Source organism: Onychostruthus taczanowskii, unplaced genomic scaffold, assembly GCF_017590055.1.
Source record: "Onychostruthus taczanowskii isolate IOZ18803 unplaced genomic scaffold, ASM1759005v1 scaffold45, whole genome shotgun sequence".
NCBI lineage: Eukaryota > Metazoa > Chordata > Aves > Passeriformes > Passeridae > Onychostruthus > Onychostruthus taczanowskii.
The window spans coordinates 5,006,288-5,029,659 of NW_024502014.1; the positions used below are offsets into that span (position 1 = coordinate 5,006,288).

General features: G+C 41.8%; 1 protein-coding gene across 1 annotated transcript in view; it reads left to right on the forward strand.

Annotated features, from left to right (window-relative positions):
• Positions 1 to 3,540: 3,540 nt before the first annotated feature.
• The window catches only part of CUL3 (cullin 3), a 55,700-nt gene continuing 35,868 nt past the window's right edge, over positions 3,541 to 23,372 (forward strand). The window contains exons 1-2 of the mRNA XM_041414322.1: positions 3,541 to 3,999; positions 22,471 to 22,668. Of these exons, the coding sequence (XP_041270256.1) occupies positions 3,934 to 3,999; positions 22,471 to 22,668 (264 nt within the window). The 5' untranslated portion in view covers positions 3,541 to 3,933. The remainder of the gene's footprint in view (positions 4,000 to 22,470; positions 22,669 to 23,372) is intronic.

Consider the following 23,372-nt stretch of genomic DNA (forward strand, 5'->3'; position numbering starts at 1 on the left):
GAGAATTGAGATTACTTGGTAGGAGCATAATTTTATTTTGTTGGGTGTTATGTGCCAGCCTGAACAGTGTCTGAGGGTGAGTCAGCACTCTCCTACTTTTAGATAAAAAATGTACATTAAGAGCAACTTAGAAGGCAAAAGGTTGTCCAGGGCTGCCATAAGCATAAGGCCAGAGGCACGAGGCATAGAAGGAATCATTAGAGAAGTTAACCCAGAGTATCTGCAGTAATGGGGAGAGTAAAAGTTGGGGTTTTTTTTCTTTTTTCTTGAAAGAAGAAATGCCAGTTTCTCAAAAATGGTTTGTGGGGAAAGTTTTGGGTTTTGAAAAGTGCACTAAATTTGTTGAAAAATGTTCTTGCAGCATTTTCAAAATGAAAAATCAGCATTTTAGTATAAATTTACTTTACTTCTGCAAACTGTTTTTACAAGAGTCAAACATTTTCAAATTATTTTATCCTAACTGTTAGGATGGACTGGGGAAAAACCTGCATTAACATAAGAGGTTGTCCTCATTTAGCAAAGAAAATACTTAGGAGGAGAAATGACATTGAAATTATATTGAAACAATGTGTGAGCCATATTCTTTGTATTAACAACAGGTAATCTTTCCCTTCTCATCTCATCTTTGTTTGATCTGCATTTGACAATACTGTAATTTTGAAAAGGACTGGTTCCTATTGCATAGTCATGTTGCAATCATTGTTTATTGTGTTGCTCTTGTATAACACCTACTCTAGGCGTACGTACTTAATTCTGATCAGGAGATTAAAAAAATATGTCATATATGAACATGCATAGTCCCAATAGGAAGTGTTTGCAACCAGCTCCAGCAGACCAAACAGGTGAAATCACTGGTACAGAAGGTAAACTAGCTCAGAGAAGGCAAGCTGTTTCTGTGCCCTGTGAACACGTGCAGTGTACAGGCACCTGTGGAAAACACTAACGACGGAGGTACGTGGAGCGGGATGTAAAATGTGCATCACACAGTGCCGTGGTATTCACAGTCCACTTCAAGAGTCACCCGAAAGAAATCCTCTTCCTGGCTATGCCACCTCCTTCCTTTACGGGATCTTGAGCAAGACATGTTTTGATGCACATTTCACTTCAAAACCCACTAACTTTTCAGTCAGCCCCTGGCATCTGGGACATAGATTCTTTCTGGCTGACCAGCCTAACTTCTAAAAGTGGCCCTCTGTTAACTTCCAGAATCTGACATTTTCTAACCATTCTACAGCAGCTGCCCTTTGCTGAACGACCTATATTTAACTCTGGGCACATGTAAGCATTGCCTCAGGTGGCATCCTCATTTCCCAAGCATTCACGGCAACGCAGACACAGGGCATCGCTGAATCCACCTGGAACTGCACAGACACAGGGCACCCTGAGTATCCCTGGCACTGTGCAGACACAGGGCATCGCTGAGTATCCCTGGCACTGCACAGACACACGGGATCGCTGAATACACATGGAACTGCACAGACACAGGGCACCCTGAGTATCCCTGGCACTGTGCAGACACAGGGCATCGCTGAGTATCCCTGGCACTGCACAGACACACGGGATCGCTGAATACACATGGAACTGCACAGACACAGGGCACCCTGAGTATCCCTGGCACTGTGCAGACACAGGGCATCGCTGAGTATCCCTGGCACTGCACAGACACACGGGATCGCTGAATACACATGGAACTGCACAGACACAGGGCACCCTGAGTATCCCTGGCACTGTGCAGACACAGGGCATCGCTGAGTATCCCTGGCACTGCACAGACACACGGGATCGCTGAATACACATGGAACTGCACAGACACAGGGCACCCTGAGTATCCCTGGCACTGTGCAGACACAGGGCATCGCTGAGTATCCCTGGCACTGCACAGACACACGGGATCGCTGAATACACATGGAACTGCACAGACACAGGGCACCCTGAGTATCCCTGGCACTGTGCAGACACAGGGCATCGCTGAGTATCCCTGGCACTGCACAGACACACGGGATCGCTGAATACACATGGAACTGCACAGACACAGGGCACCCTGAGTATCCCTGGCACTGTGCAGACACAGGGCATCGCTGAGTATCCCTGGCACTGCACAGACACACGGGATCGCTGAATACACATGGAACTGCACAGACACAGGGCACCCTGAGTATCCCTGGCACTGTGCAGACACAGGGCATCGCTGAGTATCCCTGGCACTGCACAGACACACGGGATCGCTGAATACACATGGAACTGCACAGACACAGGGCACCCTGAGTATCCCTGGCACTGTGCAGACACAGGGCATCGCTGAGTATCCCTGGCACTGCACAGACACACGGGATCGCTGAATACACATGGAACTGCACAGACACAGGGCACCCTGAGTATCCCTGGCACTGTGCAGACACAGGGCATCGCTGAGTATCCCTGGCACTGCACAGACACACGGGATCGCTGAATACACATGGAACTGCACAGACACAGGGCACCCTGAGTATCCCTGGCACTGTGCAGACACAGGGCATCGCTGAGTATCCCTGGCACTGCACAGACACACGGGATCGCTGAATACACATGGAACTGCACAGACACAGGGCACCCTGAGTATCCCTGGCACTGTGCAGACACAGGGCATCGCTGAGTATCCCTGGCACTGCACAGACACACGGGATCGCTGAATACACATGGAACTGCACAGACACAGGGCACCCTGAGTATCCCTGGCACTGTGCAGACACAGGGCATCGCTGAGTATCCCTGGCACTGCACAGACACAGGGCACCCTGAGTATCCCTGGCACTGTGCAGACACAGGGCATCGCTGAATACACCTGCCTTGCATCACGGCACTCTGCGGCGGGAGCAGCCTGCCGCTGGCATGATTCACAGGGGCAGCACTGGCAGCCGGGAGATTTCCAAGGGCAAGGAAGAGGAGAAGGGACGCAGTGCCAGGCTGACAGCAGGCCCCGGGCAGGAGGCAGCTGCTGCCCGGCCGGGGCCGTGCTCCGTTTGCCCGCGGGGCTGCAGCAGCTGCGAGGCCCACCGGCGCAACCCTGAAGTGGCACCAAAACTTGCACTTTAAACATAATGAAACAACTGCCAGGAGCCCGACGAGTGGGATGTGGAGCAGGTGGTGGAGTCGCCAATCCTGGAGGTGTTTAAGAGGCGTCTGTGTCTGGCGCTGGGTGATGTGGTTCAGTGCTTAGGGGCAGCGCTAAGTGGACGGTTGGACTGCACGGTCTTACAGCTCTCTTCCAAGCCCGACAACGCCGTGATGCCGTGATGCCGTGATGCCGTGATGCCGTGGCTCCCTGCTCCCGCGGCACCGGCAAGGCTCCAAACCCTCCCGTCGGCCGCGGCCCCGCCGCCCCTCAAGGGACGCGCCGCCCGCCCGCCTTGGCCCCGCCCCCCTCGCGCGGCGCTGCTTTCCGCCAATCAGCGGCGCCCTCCCCGCCCGCGCGCCTTCCCCGCCCTTCACTCCCCGCCCGCCGCGGCCGTGCCGGCCCGCCGGAGACGGGACGTCTCGCGAGAGCGGCGGAAACCTCGCGAGAGCGGCGAGGCCCCCCCTCCGCCCCAGCGCGGCCGGATCCGAGAGTGCCGGGCGGTGGGAGGGGAGGGAAGGAAGGGAAGGAGAGCAAGGGAAGGAAGAGAAGGGAAGGAAGGGAAGGGGGGGGCGCCCGGCCCTGCGCAGTGAGCGATGTTTGTCCGCCATCGCGGCGGAGGCTGAAGGAAGCGCCGCCAGCGGAGCGAGGGGCCCGCGCCGCCGCCTCTCCCGCCCGGCCCGGCCCGGTCGGCCCGGCCCCCGCGCCCTCCGCGCCCCCCGGGGGCCGCGCTCGCAGCGAAGGTCGCCAGCGGCCTCCCCGGCCCCGTTCCCGGGTCCACCGCCCCGCCGCGCGTCCCCCGGCTCTGCCGCCCCGCGCCGGAGGCGCCGCCGGACCCGAAGATGTCGAACCTGAGCAAGGGGACGGGCAGCCGGAAGGACACCAAGATGCGGATCCGCGCCTTCCCCGTGAGTACCGGGCCTGGGCCGGGCCGAGCGGCCTCCGCAGGCCCCGAGCCCTGCGGGCCGCGCTGTGCGCCGGGGCCGCGGGGCGGGGGGAGCTGTCAGCCGGCCTCGGGCACCCCCGGGCCGTGCCGGGCGGGGGGAGCGGCGGAAGGCGCTCCTCGGGGAAGCGGTGCCGCACGGAGAGTGGGAGGCGGAGGAACTGGTCCCTGCGATTATCGCCTCCCTCGTCAAACAAATCAATTATGAAAATCCACGTACGGCAGTGGGGAGGGGGGCAGTGGGGACCGATTTCTTTGTTTTCAAGGAAAAGGCCTCAAAGAGGGAGCCGAAGGTTATGCGCCTTCATCAACAAAATTAGTTAGCCCCGGAAGGTGGGGGGGGCAATATTTATTTATGTCTTCTGCGGAGTTTCCTCTTGCTGAATGTATCTCTCTGCTCCCTAGAAGAGGCTCTAAGTCGTACGATTATAAAATTTAGGTGGCACGATGCCAGCTGCTCAGAAGGCGCTACTATAAACATGTAGGCATAGGTAACTTGCTGCAGGTGCGGCAGAGTCGTGAGCGTTCCTTCGCTTTGAGTTACAGAGGGGAAGGAGCCAGATCATTAATTTGAAGTGCCATAACGCTGCTGTGTTTTGACAGTCGCTTCAATTAAAGCTTACAACAGAATAACAACTACAGCACGAGTAATGGCGTTGGGGAAGGAGAGGAATAGGAAAGGTTCGGTCTGCCGGAGGATGAGCAGGAAGCGTGTGTGTGTGTGTGTGTGTGCAGCGGGGTGTGTGTTAAAAAGAAGATACTTAGTTGAGTCTCTGGCTTCTAAGGCTTAGCGTTGGCTTTTCAGGTTTAGTGTGAACTTTTCAATGCTGTGTCTGATCCCAGTAGGCAGTGGTGTAGAACTAATGTGCTGTGCCTTTATAGAGAAACTGGACATACCTGTTTATCTCATTTCACTGGCAAGGCATATATCAATATATTTGCTTCATCCAAACTCTTGCTGATGAAATGAGTAGATTCTTTATAGTCTCAGCAGCCAGCTTTACAGCAATCTGAGTTACACTCTTTTACTCTTTCCTCTACTTTTATTCACTGATAGCTGCATTTAGTGGTAAAAGTAAAAAGAGAAAAGTGGGCTATGAGATTTGGAATTTTAGCTGATGGTAGGTCTTTCATCTCCATATTTCATTTATTTCTTTAAAAAAGCCTTTTCCAAGAATGTCAGTTTTGGATTATAGAAATATAGAAGACTTCCTGCCATGTGGCCACAGTTTTACTAACAAGTAGTAGGAAAACCTGTACACAAGTAAACCATGACAAAAGCAATGTGTATGTTTTGTAACAAACTGCACCTAAGATAGCAAGTCTCTGATAAACAGATTCATGTATTCCAACTGTGAATATGTAGCTATGGGTCAGACAACAAAGGCAGACTTGACAATGGGATAAACTGAAGTTTGTGTATTTCACCTCTTCTGTATGTGCAACTTGTTTTGCAGGGGTAAGAAATGCTCTAATGGAACCCTCTTCTTAGATAAAGTTAAACATTGTCAAGTTTTCTAACTTGTTTACTAGCATTGTCTTTCTTTTCAGTTGCTTAAAGAATATCTATGTTAAAATGTGAAAAACAAAGTGTCTTCTTCCTAAAATAACTCAATAAGTCACAAGTCATCAAGGCCTGCAGCTGTATGGGGTCATCTGTTGATAGCAACTTTCCAGGTGTCCCCTTGCATATTTTTTTACCTAAGACATTTTGTTGACAAACATTTTGTTGATAAAGTATTTATAGAAAAGAAGCATGTACTTTGTTGAGAGATTTGGAGGGGTTTCCCTTTGTTAATTGCAGAAGTCAGCAGCACTGACTGTGGATGTAAAAATCTTAACACACATTTTGTGTGTGCCTGAGTGGTTGTGAAGTTTGGTGCAGGAAATGACTTGGTGCTAGAGACTGCAGTGGGGTTGATGGTGTCAATGAGGTGCATTTTCGTGGGGAGTAGAGTCTGTGTTTAGAAAATGTTGTACTCATGCAGCAGCTATGGATCCTGGCTCCTTTGTCCCAAATGTGGTGGTTCTGCTCTTCGGCTCTCAATTAAGAGTGCTTCCAGAGGTGGTTTTTTAGGCTGCTTCAATTTGTCCTCTTATTGATCATCTTTCCTCAGGAGGTCTTTCTGTTTTAGATTAGTTTGCTTCTTGCTTGGAGGTAGCTATTTACTATTACATTAGGCTAGAAACAGCCAAATTGGAGTGGTGGTGTTCCTGGGGCATAGCAATATTAGCATAACTTCCTCCATGTAGGTTCTGTGTTTTTAATGTTTTACATTTTTATAATGTATTTCAGACCTCTGTTATGATGGTTTAGAATAGCTAAAGGAATGAAGAAATAGTAATTTGCTAAACATTACCTAAGTTTACCTTTTCTACCTTATAAAAAATTTGGTAGAAGTGGACCAAAACTTGGAAAAGCAGCAGTATACCTGGAGATTTTAATACTTAGGAATTAGTTTTATTCTAGATTTCTTTTTTTTTTTAATTCTTGTAATTGATGCCAGATTATCTGTCATCCCAAGTATCCATTGAGATTTGCTAGCTCCTGGTGCATGCTGTGATGTGCTTTTTCTTACCTCGGGGGCAATGGCATGGGGTTCCCTGTTTTGCTTGTACACAAATGGGTTGTACAGTAATCAAAAGTAACTGAGAAGAACATTTCTCTGTATGTTTAACCAGTTGTTTTTTTCCTAATTTATAGACTATCGTACTATAAAGAACTTTGCATTCTCTTGTTCAACCTGACTTAAAGACAGTAATAATCTTTGCATGAGAGGTAGTCCAGATGAGGATGCATTCTCTGAGACTTCAGATTTGAGCATATTTCAAACCTAGGAAGAATAACAGAAATAAATTTCTGAGACAGTTTGTTGTATATTCAGGAAAGCAAACTCATGAGGTTAAGTTTGTGCACTTATCCTTATGTACCACCACAGAAGACTTCCAGTGTGCTACTTTCAGTATCCACTTCTGGTACTTTTAACACCTCCATAAAATCTAGCTGTTCCATATTCACCTAAGGTCTATCCAGAGAGCATTCAGGGTGATGTTAAAGCTAGAGATGGAACAGTGGAAGAGGGCATTCAAAAGACAGAAGGTTCCTTTTTCTCAAGCAGTCTTCAAACTTTGTTGTTTCAAATTCATGCACACTGCAACAGATATGAATATGGATGCTAAAAATAGCAATATTTCTGAAATGTCTTGTAATTGTCCACGATGTACATTGACTGCAGTTAGTAAGTTGGGGTTTTTTTAATTATTTGGAAGAGTGCAGTGGCCTACTGATTTCATGTGCATTATATGAAAATGCAGGTTTGATACAGCTACAGAACGTGAATTGCACCTGTTTTGAAGAAGTGTTGGGGGTTGTTTTCTTCCAGGTTTAAAGGTGCTCTCAGGGTCTCAAAGTGGCTCTCACTCCTTAACTCTCAGTGAGCCCATTACTGCTGGCTGCAGGAATACTTTCAAAGCTCTCAAACAAGTTTGCAGCAAATCTGATTTTAAGATGATTTAGTTGATCTGTCAAAAATGGTGCCAAAAATGGTAGGTTTGCATTAAAACTTTTGGAGAGATGTGATTTCTGTAAGGAAGATCTGGAACGTATAAATTATGTTTCCTGCAAGTGTATTTGAGCTGTTTTGCTGTGACTTGTTAGCTAGAGGAAAACTGTAGCCTTAAATGTATTTTGACGGAAAAGTTGTACATAGTAAAAAAAAATTTGATATTTCTTACAGAAATAATTAGATTGTTGGAATTCTGAAAGCATTTGGGGAATTAATTTTCAAAATTTCAACAAGCAGCATTAAGCTGTGTTGAATGAACTTTTTTGCAAGAGCTCATTCTTCTCTCAATGCAGATGTCACCATAAAATTGGTTGGACAGATCTTTCTGAAAGCCAGCATGACCCAGTGTAGGTTATTGGGTTTGATCATTACACTTGGAGGGGTTTTTTTGAACGCTTGCAATAATTTGCCTTTCCTGCAGAGATGTATTTCTTCTCTAGAGCACTGCTACAAAGTAGTGTTTTGCCAGTTCTCAGAACTATTTTGGTGGATCAGTGTTACACAGTTACATTATGAATTCTGCACAGCATTTAGAGAGATTCTACATGTGCACTTGCAATAGAATAAGTCTTTAAAAAATGTGCAAGCTTCTGACTAGTTTTATTTGAAATATTTGTGCCCAAGGAAATTCTCATTTTGTTCGATCTTGTGCAGAAAGACAGACAGCCTTTAGTTTCTTTCAGATGTTTATCAGTTTATGTTAGTTCTTCCTCTAAGAAAGTTACGTAAACTTAAAAGTAAATAACTCCAGCTCTTCCATGAAAAGGAATTAAGACTCATATTTTCATTGCCAGCACTCCTTTCTCCTCGATCTAACAGCCACTTGTTCTGGGCTTTGTGTAGGCAGAAGGCTTTTTTTTTTTTTTCAGGAAGCACCAACTGCTTCTGTGGTTTGTTTTGAGTCTTGGGGAATTGATGATGCAAGTTGAGATCAGGTTTGTTAAATTTATGCTTCAGCCTACAATGTGAAGATCTATCAATTCCAGAAGATGGTGTAAATTTGGTCCGTCTTGAGCATCTTAGAGCAGATAGCCCCTAGAAAAAACACTGAAGTGTGGTTAAATTTTGAAGCATTCAGATTATGTAAGCGGTACGTGAGGATCTGCTGTGGCTTGTAACCCTCAGAGCCTGTGTGAGGTGTTGGGGAGAGCAGGGAGAGGCACAGAATGTGGGAAAAGATTGGAACAGGGGGTGGTTTACTGCAGGCTTTTTCAGCTCTGAATAAAGCAATGTGAACCTACCAAGTGTTGCAAGATCACCTGGTTAACTCCACGTTTTACATGTGAGTCTTGATTACTTTATGTTCTCAGACATATTTATGAGAGCATCTTAGCTCAACCCATGTAGCATTCACGGTCATAAGTTCACGTTCACAACTGAAATTTTGGCAGGCTTAAAAACTAGGAATAAAACAGACCAAAATACTAAAACACTCTTTCTTATTCAAAGGAAGGTTTGTGCAAATTAAGAAAAACATGGAAATACTTGCTTACTGGACAGATAAGCTTATGAAATCCTTCCAGTTTTCACAAATCTTTTTTTAATAAAATACTGTGAACAAACTGAATGTCATAATAATACATTTAGAACTTTTAAAAAGTGAGAGCACTAATTCCAGGGCAGCCTGAGTAGTTAGTTGTAGGTGGGTTTTTATTTGGTTGTTTTATTTGTAACATATGGTGCATGTTGTCATTTAGTTTTTGCCTAATCTCTTTAGCACTCCTCAGTGCTGTAAATATTCAGGTTTCAGTTATAAATTTTCTTGGTTTTCATTGTTAACTGGGTCCTAAGTTCTGAGCAATCATCATTTGTGTTGGTATGGAGTTTTGAGCCAGTGCCTTTGTGTGGCTCAGGAAGGACAGTGCCATTTACGAATCTTGCTGTATTTGAAATCTGTTTGATTTTGCATAGGACTGCAAGGCTAAAGCTGAAGTGATCTGTTAGGATTTTTATACTGGTAATTCAGCATGAGCTTTTTGAAGTGGCTTCATTAGGGTTCTCCATCCCTTCACTCGAGTTGTATAGTGATGCATTATTACACAGGAATTACTATTTTTCCCTGGTAGTGGTAGGTAAAAGAACTCTATGACAGTAGCTATAAAACTGATGAAGAGTTTTTGATATTCTACATGAATAATTGTAATATTAGTATGTAACATAAAATTAGGCTTTTTTCTGCAGAAGATAGTAAAATTTCTCAAAATTTTCCTTTTAATCTGTTCTGGACAGATACACACAGCATATATGACCCCATTTTTCAGAATTTCAAGCACGCATTCTGAGGTCTTAGGCTTTGATCTGTAGGGCAGGTAGTCTAAGTGCAGGTACTTTTAAATTTCCATCACCACGACTGATGTGTAGTGTCAATGTCTCTGTATGTGGTGAAAACATTTTGTGATAGACTGGGACAGATTTTTCTTAAGATAGTTTGAGTGAGTCCATTCATAAAACAGAGTGATTGTGTTACAGTCTGTAATAGGTTCTTGACCTTGTACATATGCTCACTGGATCTTATCTTTGATTTCTAGTAGCTGTACAAGTGGAAAAGCAGCTCTTGAGAAGTAAGGTCATGCTTTTCATTCTGAGTCAGGTTTTGTGGAAACACAGAGCAGGAAAGTAGCATTGTAGAAAACTCCAGCAAGGCCAGGCACACTTTTAATCACATGATTATTTTATTTTTCCGAAGGTCAGTTAAAGCCAGTAGAATTTTTAAACGACTGATGTTTCTTTTCTGAAGGTGCAAGTACTGGCATCTTAGCGTAAGTAAATACTGTTAGATGGCTTAACAAAAGAACTCCCATATTGACTTCAACATTTTAGGAAAGGTAAAAAGTGCACTTAATACATGAGTAGTGCAAGGAGGACAAAAGGGTAATAAACACTTTTGTGTGGATGGTGTTTGCAGTGGAATGGCCTCAATTCTTTAATTAGCTGTGTGTAAAATCAGTGTTTGAGGGCTGAAACTGTCTTGCTTGTAGTTTAAATGAGGTATAATACTATGCAAAATGTGAGCAGATAACTTGCTTTATTGGTTTATGGTTATGAATGAGGTTCATTTGTGGAAAAGCCAATTTTTGTTTAATGCTAATGAAAATAAACATAAATTAAGGCAATAACTTAAATTATACATGTGAATGATATAAAATTGGACAAGCTTATATAATAAATTCATAACACGAATTTCTTAGTCTGCATGTGGTCTGAGCATAGGCTGTGCATGTCTTTTTCTTACATTTTGTATGTGAAGAATCTTTGTTGAAATAAATATTTTGCTATCACACTAGTTTTGTTTTTAAAGTCTTGATAGCATCTGAGTGGACCTGGTTTTTTATATTATACATTAATTTAGTTTTCTGTGTAGCTGTGAATTTTTTTCTTTTGCAAAAATTTCAGTGTTACTTTTAAGTCTTGCAGGCACTGCTGCTCTGTGCATCTGATCATGGTGTTTGCACCGTGAGGTACACGAGTGCCCTAGAGAGAGGTTATTGTCAGGGCACGGTGGTATTGATTGTCTGTACATTTGTAAGAGATTTATTAATTGTGTCTTCCTTCTCCTACCTGAAGCTGAGGAGAAAAAAAGAATCATCCTGTGTTTATCTTAAAATTTTATCTTTCTATTCCTATGCAAGTTCTCAAATTGTGCTGCTGCTATTATTATGGAGGAGGAGTTTTCATCAAGCCCCCAAAACCTCTCAAGACCCTTCAGCCCCACCTTCTCCCTTTCTTCCTTCATCCCCCTCATCATTCATTGTGTTCCTTGTTTTGAAATGACTGCAGGAAGTGTGTCTGCAGTCTGTATAAGCTGGTGTGTATTTCACAGATTTCCTTTTTACGTAGTGTTGATTTTTGGACAATTGTAAAGTACTGAGCTACTTGTAGGTTAATTGAAAAAAGCCAGAAACAATTCCTGTGGGATTTGCCTTCAGTGTTGAGTAGGTGAGGAATAGTCTATTTGTGGTTCAGGGAAGCTTTCTGAATTCAGGTCATCAAAGCTGGAAAGTTAATGAACTAATAGATTTTTTCACTTGGAGAGATGATGCCCCTGAGGAGACTCGGTGCCTTCCACAGAAGGTATGGATGGGCAGAACAGCATTGCTCTTACCTTTGCACTTCTTAACTGGGATTGAGGCATGCAGCATCTGTCATTTTTTAAGGTTATTATAATGTTACTATTATAGAAGTCACCAATATAAAAGATTTGCCAAAAAACCTAATTAATTTAATTCCTTATTAAATTAAGATTTTTTATTTCTACTTTGTAGTGTTTGTTGAGTGATGGTCTTAAAACTAAATCAACATATGATGACATACTGAATCAAAGTTTTAGTCTGTTCTGGCTAGGTTAAAAACAAATGATCTGAGCAGTCTGGGGTGTAGCGGTGCTGCTTCTGCTGGCAGTGACCTGTTGTCAGCTATGGCACTCTCAGGACATCCTGCTCCTCATCACCCGCAGTGCTGAGCTCCCACTCTAGTGAAAGAAAGTTAAGAGAGTCAGGGACCTAAATCCCACTGAAATTTGATATTTCCAGCTATATTCAGTCTTTGCTAGCAAATCTTGTTAGGTTATATGGAAGCAAACACCTTCCCTTTCTGCTTTCAAGTCTTTGGTAAATTGGAAGTAATTCCAGTGAAAGAGGAAGGAGCAATCTTGTCCAACACTGTGAGAGCCTCCATGTGGCCCCTTATCCCAAGTAAGCAGCTTTGAGGAAATTTGCAGGTGAGTGTGATTTGTGTAGTTTGCTCACAGTCACACAATCCTCAGGTTTTGAAGAGCTTGTCCTTGGCTCTTATAAACTTTTATTGCAGTAGAATGCTAAATGGCTTGAATGAAATTTGTAGGGTTTGTAAATGGGAAAAAGCATTCCCAGTAATTTATAAAATTTTGTGCCACTGTTTGCACTGTCTTGTCATTTTACCTGTGCCAAGAGCCTGTTTTACAGCCACAGACACATAGCTGAGCTGTACCTGTCCCTCCCCACACTTACAGACCTCCAGGATCCTGCTGACAAGTGAGAGGGATGATTCACTCCCAGAAATCCAGATTTTCTTTGTTCCATGTTCTGCTGTTCTGATTAGGTTCAAATATTTTCTTTTAACACCAATTTTGTTTAGCATAGAAACAAAGCTATTGTATCTCTTTCAGGAACATATTTCCTCCTGTTACTCAAGCCTTTTCATTTTTTTTTTCCATAGCTTTAATTTGAGGAAAGTTATTTTAGGATTACTACTTCTGGAGTGAGTCGTAGACTTCTCTTTAGTTTTCAAAATACTGATAATTTTTATTCTTTTGGGTAGGACAGAGGAAGTAGATCTTTGGCATCAAATCCTTATATTTCTTCCAGTGTTTCATTCAGAATGGGTTTCTCTTGAGTTAAGCAATCCTGACACAATACACTCTCTTTTCCCCATAGGTTATTTGTACCAAAAGTGACAGTACATCTACTAAAATAAGTCCAAAACTTACTTCAGGTCTGAAAATGCTTCTGTTAGTTTCCAAAGCTAAAAGTGAAAGATCAGCCTTTCTGAACTGTGACTTAGATCTGGATTTCAGCTTGAGTTTGCAGAGAAGTAAGAGTGTAGACAGTGTATAGCAGTATATAGTGTATATGGAGAGTATATATACAGCAGTATAGACAGCTCTTCTTTACCCTTATTAGTTTGAAGTGCTCTTGGGAAGTCGATACTTTCATTGCAGGTGTTTTATAGTCCTCCTCTGTTTTCAGGTGCTGTAGTAATGAGCACTGTGGAAATGTCACTGAATGTTTTTGAAAAGAGCCTTGGTTAATAATGTCACTCTTTTGGTTGTTTAAGCACTTCCATTCTGTATCAGTGACAACTATCTTTTGAGCTAGAACTTCATAGATTTTGCATCTTAGCAGTTCAGCTCTTCTAGAAGCTTGAACAAAACCAATTAATTTTCTTTTAAATCCAACTTCTTAAAAAACAAGTTTAATAATGTAATATCAGGTGGGCAGAGGCTTGCATCATGGCAGGGGAGATTTACTCATTCACAGCGAATGCCTTTTGATATTTGAAAGGCATTTGGATTTGTCTGCACATGCTGGGGAAAAAGATGTTATTTAAAAGCTTTGATTTCGGTATTTTAATAAATTATTATTCTGGTGTCTTCTTTGGGCAAAGCATGCAACTGGTAGAATAAGGTCATTAGTGTAAATAGTAACACCTTAGTTTATGTTGGAAAGAAGTTTATTTTGGTGTGTTTTGGAGGACAACATCCATTAATCCTTGCTGAATAAAGCATATGCTTTTTTCAAGCAGTTTGGGTCTTGTGGGAAATAAGTAGCAAGGCAGATGAGTGAGGAAGAGACAGAGTTAAGCTTTGTATAAATGATCACAGATGCAGGTATTACCATCTTTGTCCCCTGCTGTTACTTAACATACTGATAGATTTTTAGAGAGCCATGAAGACTGGTCTGTGTGAATCCATATATATACTAATAAGTGGATGAAAAATGAGACTGGTGAACCAGCATTCATTTTTCATTGGCCCACTCAGACAAGCAGTATTCTGCTTTTGTCTGTATTAATAAGAGTTATTTTATATCTGTATTAATAGAGTGACTGAAAGTACCTTTTGTAAGTTGAACATCATAAATTGCAAAGTGAACCCATAAGCTGATTTTTAGGGAGTATAACAGTTTGTAACTATTCCATTGGTATGGAATAGTGTTGGGAAAGTGTGCAGGGGTCTGTAAGAAGAAAATTGTCTTTGTTCACAGAATCACTACTGTGTAACTTCATGTTTCAGTTTATTTGTTTTCCCCTTCAGAATGTCTGTGGTTTTTGCATTTTTTAAAGAAATTAAACAAAAACTTTGTGATTATCTTTTGCCTTGTGTTTATCTGGTAAGTGATGGCTGCTCAAAATTACATAGTTCCTAGTCTCAGTTCAGATGAAGCAGGTGTTTGGGAGTTTTTCTCAATTTTCTCCCCTTCAGCATTTTATGTTCCATAGATTTGCAAGACTAAAGATGAGGAAGGGCATTTGGGAAAAACAAAGAAACTGTATTAAATTGAAGTTGAAATCTAGAGTAAGAGAGGTATGTTGGTAGTTCAAGATTAGTGTCATCCTTCTGAATTGGTTCCTGAAATATGACAGATAAATGAGTATCTGATCCTTAATTTTATTCAGTTGCCTAAACGTGTCAAAACTGTTGCTGCAGTATTACATATTCTAATAAAGACTTGTTTTAAACTTTTCATGTAGGCTGTTAAATTTTGCTGTTGTGTAGTGAAACTCCTGTCAGGCCTAGCTATAATGCAGGCAAGTGTTAAATTTTGAGAAGAAACAAATCCTTTTTCCTGGGATTTACTAGAAAAGGAAGTTCTTGAAGCATATTGCATTTTGCTGTAAAGCTCAAAACTAGCCAGCCAACCTACCTTCCTCTTCAAGCTCCTACCCCAGAGCAGCCCTTGTTTTGTGAGACCAGCATGCTCTGAGACAATGCCTTGGAGGTAAACCAAATGTGTCAGTCATGGTGCAGGAGTGACTCTGCTTTTAAGGAGCCATCACTTTTTAGGCTGCTTAACCCAACTGCTCCGTGCTGGCAGAGCAGCTTTTCAGTGCTGCAGAACCCATTCAAACCAAGTGGAGAAGGAAGGGGTTTAGTCTAAAATACTGCAGTTCTTGGATGTTTCAGTCAAGAAGGAGGACTTCTCATTGATTTCACTGCATGTTCTGCTTGCTTCTGTTGAGTAAAGCCCGGCAAGGAGAGGTGGGTATTACAATTCCTGTCTCTGACTGAGTATTGTCATGGAGCCCTGCCTGCAGAGGCTCAAGCCTCTCTGAGGGTGAGAGTAGAGTTGATTCTTCCCTTGGCCTTCAGAGGATTTCTCTCAGCACTGGTTACTCAGCTCAGCTGCTGAGCCTGGAATGGAACATGGTGCGGGCTGTGAACATTCCTTGGAGGAGGAATCTGGAGAAGTTTAATGTAGGGTTTGCCCTCCCAGACAAGGGCAATGCTTGAATGTCACGGGAAGAGTGAAGAACAAAACACAGATATTAAAAATTGTGTCAATATTTAATCTTGTAAATGGCAACTGGCAGATATCATAAGCAAGTTGTAAGCATTGATTCCCCCCCCACCACACACACACCCTCTGAGGGAGTATAATACTGTAATAGGCATTTCCTGACACTCCTTAGGAGATGGGGATAATACTGTATTGTCATCTTCAATTGTTGCTAAAGGTCACCTAGGAGCAAAAGGTGTCCCACTTATTAGGACAGTTGTGGTAGAACATTTCTAGGACTTGCCTGTGACTCTTGACAGATGTCCTAAGATTAATAGCCCAAATGCAGGAGAAGAGCAGTGAAACAGGGTGCCCCTTACTTTCTTTGTGCTCCCTCTTCTTAGCCTTCAGTCATGCATTTGGTGTGTCACAGCCAGCCTGTTCAGATAACACCGTTGAGGAATTTTGTGGAACTTTGTGGTGGTTTTGGTTGTGCAGAGATCAGTTGTTTTTATTTGTGGGAGAGTGTGTGTAGCTCATACATCCTCTTTCAGATATACTCATTGTTACATAGTGAGGAAAACTTAGGAACTCAGAAAAGTGTGGAGATTGAGCTCTCCATTTGACATTAATAGGAATACATTTTAGCTGCTCTGTAGTTGAAAAATGTAGTTCCATATCTTAATATGCCATTTTTCAGAGATATTCTTGGAGCAGATGCTAGACAATGTATCTCTGTCATTGTAAATTCTTATCTTTTAAATTAACAATACTCAAAGGGTTTATAAAAATTCAAATAGTGATTAGATTCTGAGGCAGGAAATGTGCTGCTCTTGCCCTTTTCTGGATAACCTCAGCCAAACTTCATCCAGAATGAAGGATGCAGGCTCAGGATACTGAATTACTATGTAACAGACTATTTAATACCATCTTGATGAATGCCTTGTCTTGCAGTGGAAGGGGACAGTGTGGGTGACAGTCTCCTTTGCCTCAAGGACTGTGCCCCTGTGGTGGCAGTTTTAGACGACAGCAGTCAGACCCTTCTCATTTTTCTGCGCAGGGATAGGAAATGGAGTCAGAATAGGTGGCAATTATTAGGTGCAAATGTTACTCCCAGCACTGCTAACTAACTTTAATTGTGGGTATCCACTCACTTCCTTCAAGGTAGGGAGCATAAACACCTGTATTCTGTAATTCCAGTTGGTTCTTGTCCCAGTGCTCTGTGGTATTAGACCAGTGAAGGATGTCATGTGAAGGAATGAGGCAGGTGGTTGCTTTTTTTGAAAACTTTGAGAAGCCTTGTTCTCAGTAATCACTTCCAGGCTGATGTGTTTCACCTGCTAATGTGTAGAATTGTGGTAAGCACTCTCCAGCTATGCTGCAGAAAAACTGAGTAGTAGTGTTTGTAACGTTTTTGAGAGTAAAATGTCCTGCAAATGTGTTGACAGTCTATTAAAACTCCTGAGATTTAACAAGTTTGGTCTGAGATCTTTATGTGAACTTTCTAGAACTTGTCTAGAAATTTCTTTTGCATGAAGGATAAGAAACTCTGTCTGGTCACTAATCTTGAGAGTACTGGTTCATGTATCTCCTGTTGGTGCTGATGGACTTCTGGGGATCCTCCTGCTGACGCTCTGTAGGACATCTGCTTATCTCTTCCTCACTTCTTTCTTAACCCCCTCTTGTTAAGAAGACTAAATAGCTACTTAAAGCTGCTATAAACTATCAAGATTTCAGCAGGCTCCTAGCAGTTTACTTCTGTAATTTTTCCTTGCAATTCACAGCATTTCAAACATGGTTATATAAGAGGAGTGAACTGTGTTGTGTTAAGGGCAAAATGATGACAAGGAAAAAAAAAATGACGAATGTGGAATGAAGTTGCGTTCAGAGGAAACTGTTGTAGAAGTTAAAGTAAATAGAATGGAAATTATACCACAAAACATTTATTTCTTTGCAAAGTAATCTGGATTTCCAGCATCAGATAGGTTGGATGTTCCTGAATCTGGGAGTTTGTGTTGTTTTTTGACTGTAGTTGGTAGAAGCTAGGAAGCAGACGCCAGGTTCCACTGGTGACCTCAAGTATTTTGTTGCTCACCTTTGTTACCATACAATGCATTTCCATTGGAAGACTGCTACAGGCAGTTTGAAAAGGTCACATTTCCAGGGAGCCCTGGTTTTCCGGCTTCCTCAGCCTCCAGCTGTAATGTGTGTCACCAGATCAGCTGGTGGTTAAGGCTGGGAGGCACTGTGGGAAGTCATCCTGCCCCACTGCTCCTGCACAAGCAGGGGTGGCTCAGGACTGTATCCAGATGGCTTCTGAATGTCCCTAAGGATGGAGAACTCTGCAGCCTCTCTGGGTAACCTATGCTGGTACTTGGTCACCCACACAACAAAAAGGTTTTCATGATGATCACGAGGAATCTCCTGTGTTTGTGCCTGCTGTATCTGCTCTTGTCACTGGGCACCCCTGCAGAGGCTGGTTCCCTCTTTAGTACACCCTCCCTTTGGATTTTACATGTACTGATTTGATCCCTGCAGGATTTCTCTAGGCTGGCTCTAGAGGCTGACTCTGGCCTTCCTATGAGATATGCTCCAGAGGGTTGTTAGTGGCCCTTTACTGGGCTGTCTCCAGTGTGATTGTGTCTCTCTTACACTGGGGAACCCAGAACTGGGCACAGTGTTCTACATGGCTTTCCAGTGCTGAGGAGAGCCCTTGCCCTGCTGGCAGCTCTTCCATATACAGCCTAGGATACCATTAATCTTCCTTGTCTCAAGGGCCTATTGGTTTGTCATCAGCTTAATGTCCACCAAGAGCCTTGGGTTCTTTTTTGCCAAATGTGCTTTCCAGCCATTTGTCCCAGCAGGCATTAATGCATGGGGTTGTTCCTTCCCCCTAGGTCTGGGATGTTGCACTTCTCTTGGAACTACATGTCTAGAAGGGGGCTGATAACATTTTGTATGAAGTTACATGTTGATCAGAAAATAACAAGAATTTAGCTGTTTGTTCATTCTGATTGAATGCTGTGGTAGGTTACTTGGAGCAGGTGGTGCCTGTGAGCTTCTAGGAGGGAGAGACTGAGAAGTCTCTTCAGGAATTTGCCAGCTTTACCTGTTCACAGGTGATAACAGCAATAGATTGCTGACAGTGATTGTTTATTTGAATTGATGATTTTAATAGGGTAGAGAAACATTGTTAAAGGAAGGGGCTTGAGTGTATCTGATCCCACACTATGGTATAAAGGATCTCTCAAGTCCTTTGTAGTCTCTTTTTTGTGAAATGACTGTACTTTCATGTACACTGACATTTTAGTCTAATTTCCTCAAGATGTACTTGTGCTACACTGAATTCAGATGTTTGTGCTCGAGTTGCATCTTTGAATCATTAGCACTTGGGCAGCAGTGTGTGGAAGTTTTCCAACCAGCGGCTTCTTATAAACAGCTCTCTCTCCTGCCAATAACAGACTTGGTCGCTTTCCCATTCCCCAAGAAAGGTAATGTTCAGATAAGCGTGAGTACATTAACATGTTTCCTCTGCTTGGACACTGGCTTCTTGCTGTCTTGGTGAATCTGGGTGTAGACACTGCTGAAATCACTGGGATTTTGCTTCTGAAAGCCTTTCCAAACCTGTGTGGTTTTTTTTCAAAGACCAGCAGAAGCAGCAATCTGCACTGTGCTTAAATCTGCAAGAATACAAAGACACAAGCAAGGCAACTGTATTCTAACTGTGGATTTTAGTTCTAAAATACAACCATTAGAAGAAATCTCCGAAAAACATCTTGGCTCTGATCCTGTATTTGTGGAAGAGGATCTCTTACAGACTTCGTTGCTAGGGATCTAGAGAGTTGCATAAATCTTCATTGGTGGGTCAGACTGGGGGATTAGGATTGCAGTTGTGTTGTCAGAGATGCTTTTGTAGAGAATTCTGAAAAATGCCAATGTTCTAGTAACATCAACAACTTACTGGTTTTTTTGTTTGGATTTCAAATCTGCCTACAAGTCTGACTTAAGGAATGGGATGAAAAGACATGAACCTGTGAGTTAAATAATCAAAGAATACATTGCAATTATTACATACCCTTGAGAATACAGGAAGATCTCTTCTGCTCAGATGCTAGCAACTTTTCAGCAGCAGGGAGGAAATAATACATTTTTGCTCAAACTTTACTGCAGTGACTTACTGCCAAATAGAATGGAATTATTTAAAGTATTAGGAGTCTTTGCTTTGTTAGAAAACACTGCTGCAAACAAGTTAGCTATGCTAGATCTTTTTGTAAGACAGTGCTCTTCTAACATGATATTCTAGAACTTGAGCAAACCTGTTCCAATAAAACCTCACTGATGTTAATCTGAGTCAGAAACAGAATAAGAAGCTGCATTGAAAAGCAGAATTTTTAATGCTTAATCCTAAGAGGTAGTAAGATAATTTTATAGTACTTTTTCAAATATTTACCTCATGGAGATGTGTACACCTTAAAATTACCTTCTATCGACCCTTCTTGTGCTGTCAGAGTAGCTCATTGTGTAGCAATTGTTAAGTGGCAAAAAGCTTTGTGTTCTTGTTTGTATTCAGGGACTTGGGAGCAAATAGTGCTGCAATCATTCCTTCTATTTTACAGCATTTGGATTAAAAGTACAAGAATTAACAGTTTGCTTTTAGCTTTTTGCTGAAGGGATCTGAATTACCAACTGTGCTGCTTTGTCTCTGTGTGTAAGGTACAGAGATGTTCCGTGTGACCAACCAAAAACAGGAGCTCTGTAATACCTCTGCAGACTGCTGCCCAGTGATTTGCCTGGTTTATACAGATCATACCTTTGCTCAGAATACAGAGTGCAATTAAATTGCAGTTGAGATAAAAAGGTTGTGTTGGCTGAGAGTTTTTTAATTAGCAGGGGGAGCCTCTGCTTTGTTTGAAAACAAAACCTTGGGTTTGTGAAAGGAAAGCTAAAAAGCTTTTGCTTGGATTGCTGTCTGCAAATCTAAATGGTTGCCTTCATTATCAGTACTTGTGAAATTGCTGGTTCAGGAAGGCTGTAGAAAATAACTTCCCTGAAGCAGCACCAATGTAGCAAATGCAAATTGAAACCAAAATTACTGACCTTTCAATGCTGCTCATAGCAGAATAAGGAAGTGTGGAGGGACCTGTGACATTCCATCCACCATTCCTCTGTTACTTTGAGGCTTTGCATTTAGGAGATTGGGAGCTACAAATTTTCCAACATGTTTGATTTTATTTTGGTTTTGCTTTTAGATACATAATGGCACATCTTAAGTTTGGGGTACATAGAGTTAAGTAGTCAAGTGGATCTGGTGTCAGAGGAGTGGAAAAAGTAACAATAGGATTATTTTTATAATAAAAATCCTTGTATTTAACCAAAACTCCAAAAGATGCATAGGATAGAAGATCATGTCTTGTTTTCATTTTATTCAGCAGCCCATTCCCTTCCAAGGCAGTGAATGGCTTTTCTTTATTGTGATCGGTATTGTTACTTATCATGCCTAGAAAACTTGATGTGATAGTTTGAAAATACATGTAAAAATATACATGGATTAAAAAGATTCTGCTAAATAATTGCATTTGATTACAAATGCAGTCAAATCTAGTTTTACTATCTTTCTCTATTCACTTAGTGGGTTTTGTTGGAAGGAGACAGAGAGGTGAATTAGGGCTGGTTGTGATTTTCCTCTATAGTGTCATACCGTTATTCTTTACTCTTTTAATACTTCCAGTTCCTATTTTCAAGACTGCTTTGACAGTATTGATAGACTCTGGGATATTTTCACTTCCCATAGTAATTTTGGGAATAGCAGCTTTTTTCCCTTCTGCCTTCAGCCCTTTTCTTTAGCTATAAAATGCTAAATCTGTTCCTGATTTTGTATAAACTAAATCAAACCTAACTTTAAATAAAATTGGTTCAGTTTAAAAAAGTGTTTGGTTTGGGTTTTTTTTGTTTGGGTGATAAAACTTGGCTGAATCACAGACTTTAAGCGATACTGGCATCTGATATTTTTTTGCTATGCTTACTTGCAGTCCCAGATACTGCTTTATCTATAAAATATCATATACTGAATCACCTTTGCATTGGTAAAGCATGAGTGTGAAATTATTCACACTAGGCACTAGGTAGAAGTTTTCTATTGGATTGAGACTATTTCTTATAAGAGCTTTTCTCCTTCTCTGAATCTTTCTTTTTTCTTTCTGTGTATTTGCTGAAGTTTACAACATCTGAATAACAGATCAAGCTGATGCTTGGTGCTTGGTACACGTCCTTTAGAAAGGTATTTATTTGTATTTGTGCAAAGGGAATATGTTCAATGCAGGTGTTTAAGTTGGGCATTTGTGGGGGTTTTCAGTGGTACCTATAATTATTTAAATTGTAGGTACAGTGTTGTAGATGTGTAATTCTTTAGCCATTATTCCCTAGTTAGCTCAGGCAGATGACCAAGTTTCCTGAATCTATGTCAGACATTATTATCTTTTGTTGTACAGGTTGATTTGGGGTCTGGTGAAGCATATCAGTGTTGTAATACAATTTATGAGGTGCCAAATAATGTGTTAATAAGGAATGGGAGTTAACCATCTATCACTGTTAACATGTGAAAGAAAAGTGGGGAAGATACTTTTGTCCACAATTACCTGCCTTTCCACCTCCAAAGGCTCTGGGGTTGGATTCTGGGCATTTGCAGTTCTGAAACAAAAAAGCATTAAACTTTTGAAAATTACAATTTTCGTAAATATTTCTTGAAATCTGTACTAGTCTCAAATATTGTTTTTCTTTTGATAAAATTTGAGAAATCTTGTGGTAATGGAATCAACAAGATGGGGCAGAGCGATTACCTCATTATCTATATTCTTTTTTTTTATTCAAAACAATAACGTAATGTTTTATTTTTTACAGATGACTATGGATGAGAAATATGTGAACAGCATTTGGGATCTTCTGAAAAATGCAATCCAAGAGATTCAGCGTAAGAACAATAGTGGTCTCAGTTTTGAGGAGCTGTATAGAAATGCTTATACAATGGTGTTGCATAAACATGGTGAAAAACTCTACACTGGACTGAGAGAAGTGGTCACTGAGCATCTAATAAACAAGGTTTGTCCATTTGTGAATTAAAATAGAATTGTCTTATATGAAAGAATTCTGAACAGTTACTTAAATGACAGAAAATCTAACTTTATTATGTTACCTTGTGTTGCAGTTGTGTAGCTTCTCTCAAAAATGGTAGCATAGAGCTAACATCAAGCTCAAATGATTTCATGTTCCAGGTACTGTTTCTGGTAAATTACTGATGGAAGGCAGACCATAGGAAGCACTTGAAAGAGTGTAAAAGGAAACAACTTTTTGTGGGAGAATAACTGTTAAGAGCTGATGATATTTTTTTAAAGGTTTGTGTCAGTTTTGGTGGCATTTGTTGACTTTCTTAGGTCAAATTTTGTCTTGTTTGTCAGTCAGTTTTTTGTCACTTTTGGAACAAATAAATACCAATGTAAGAACTTGTTGTCTATAGGCTGATGAACTAATTCCCAGGTTAATGAGACAGTTGTGCTGGGATTATGCTCTTTAAAGAGGCAGCAGGCACTGTTCAAAAACAGCAACTCAGCAATAGCAAAAGTCCTGAGTAGCTCACATTCTGCCATGTCAGCCTTTGCAAAACCATGTAGGTCAGTCAAAATGACTTGCAGAAACTTTCTGAAAGGTCTGTCATCTGAGAAAAGGAGTCTGCAGGTCTCGTCTTAAACTGTGGAACCACTTCTTTAGTCTTTGAAGGAAGTTTAGAATTGATTAATAAATATATG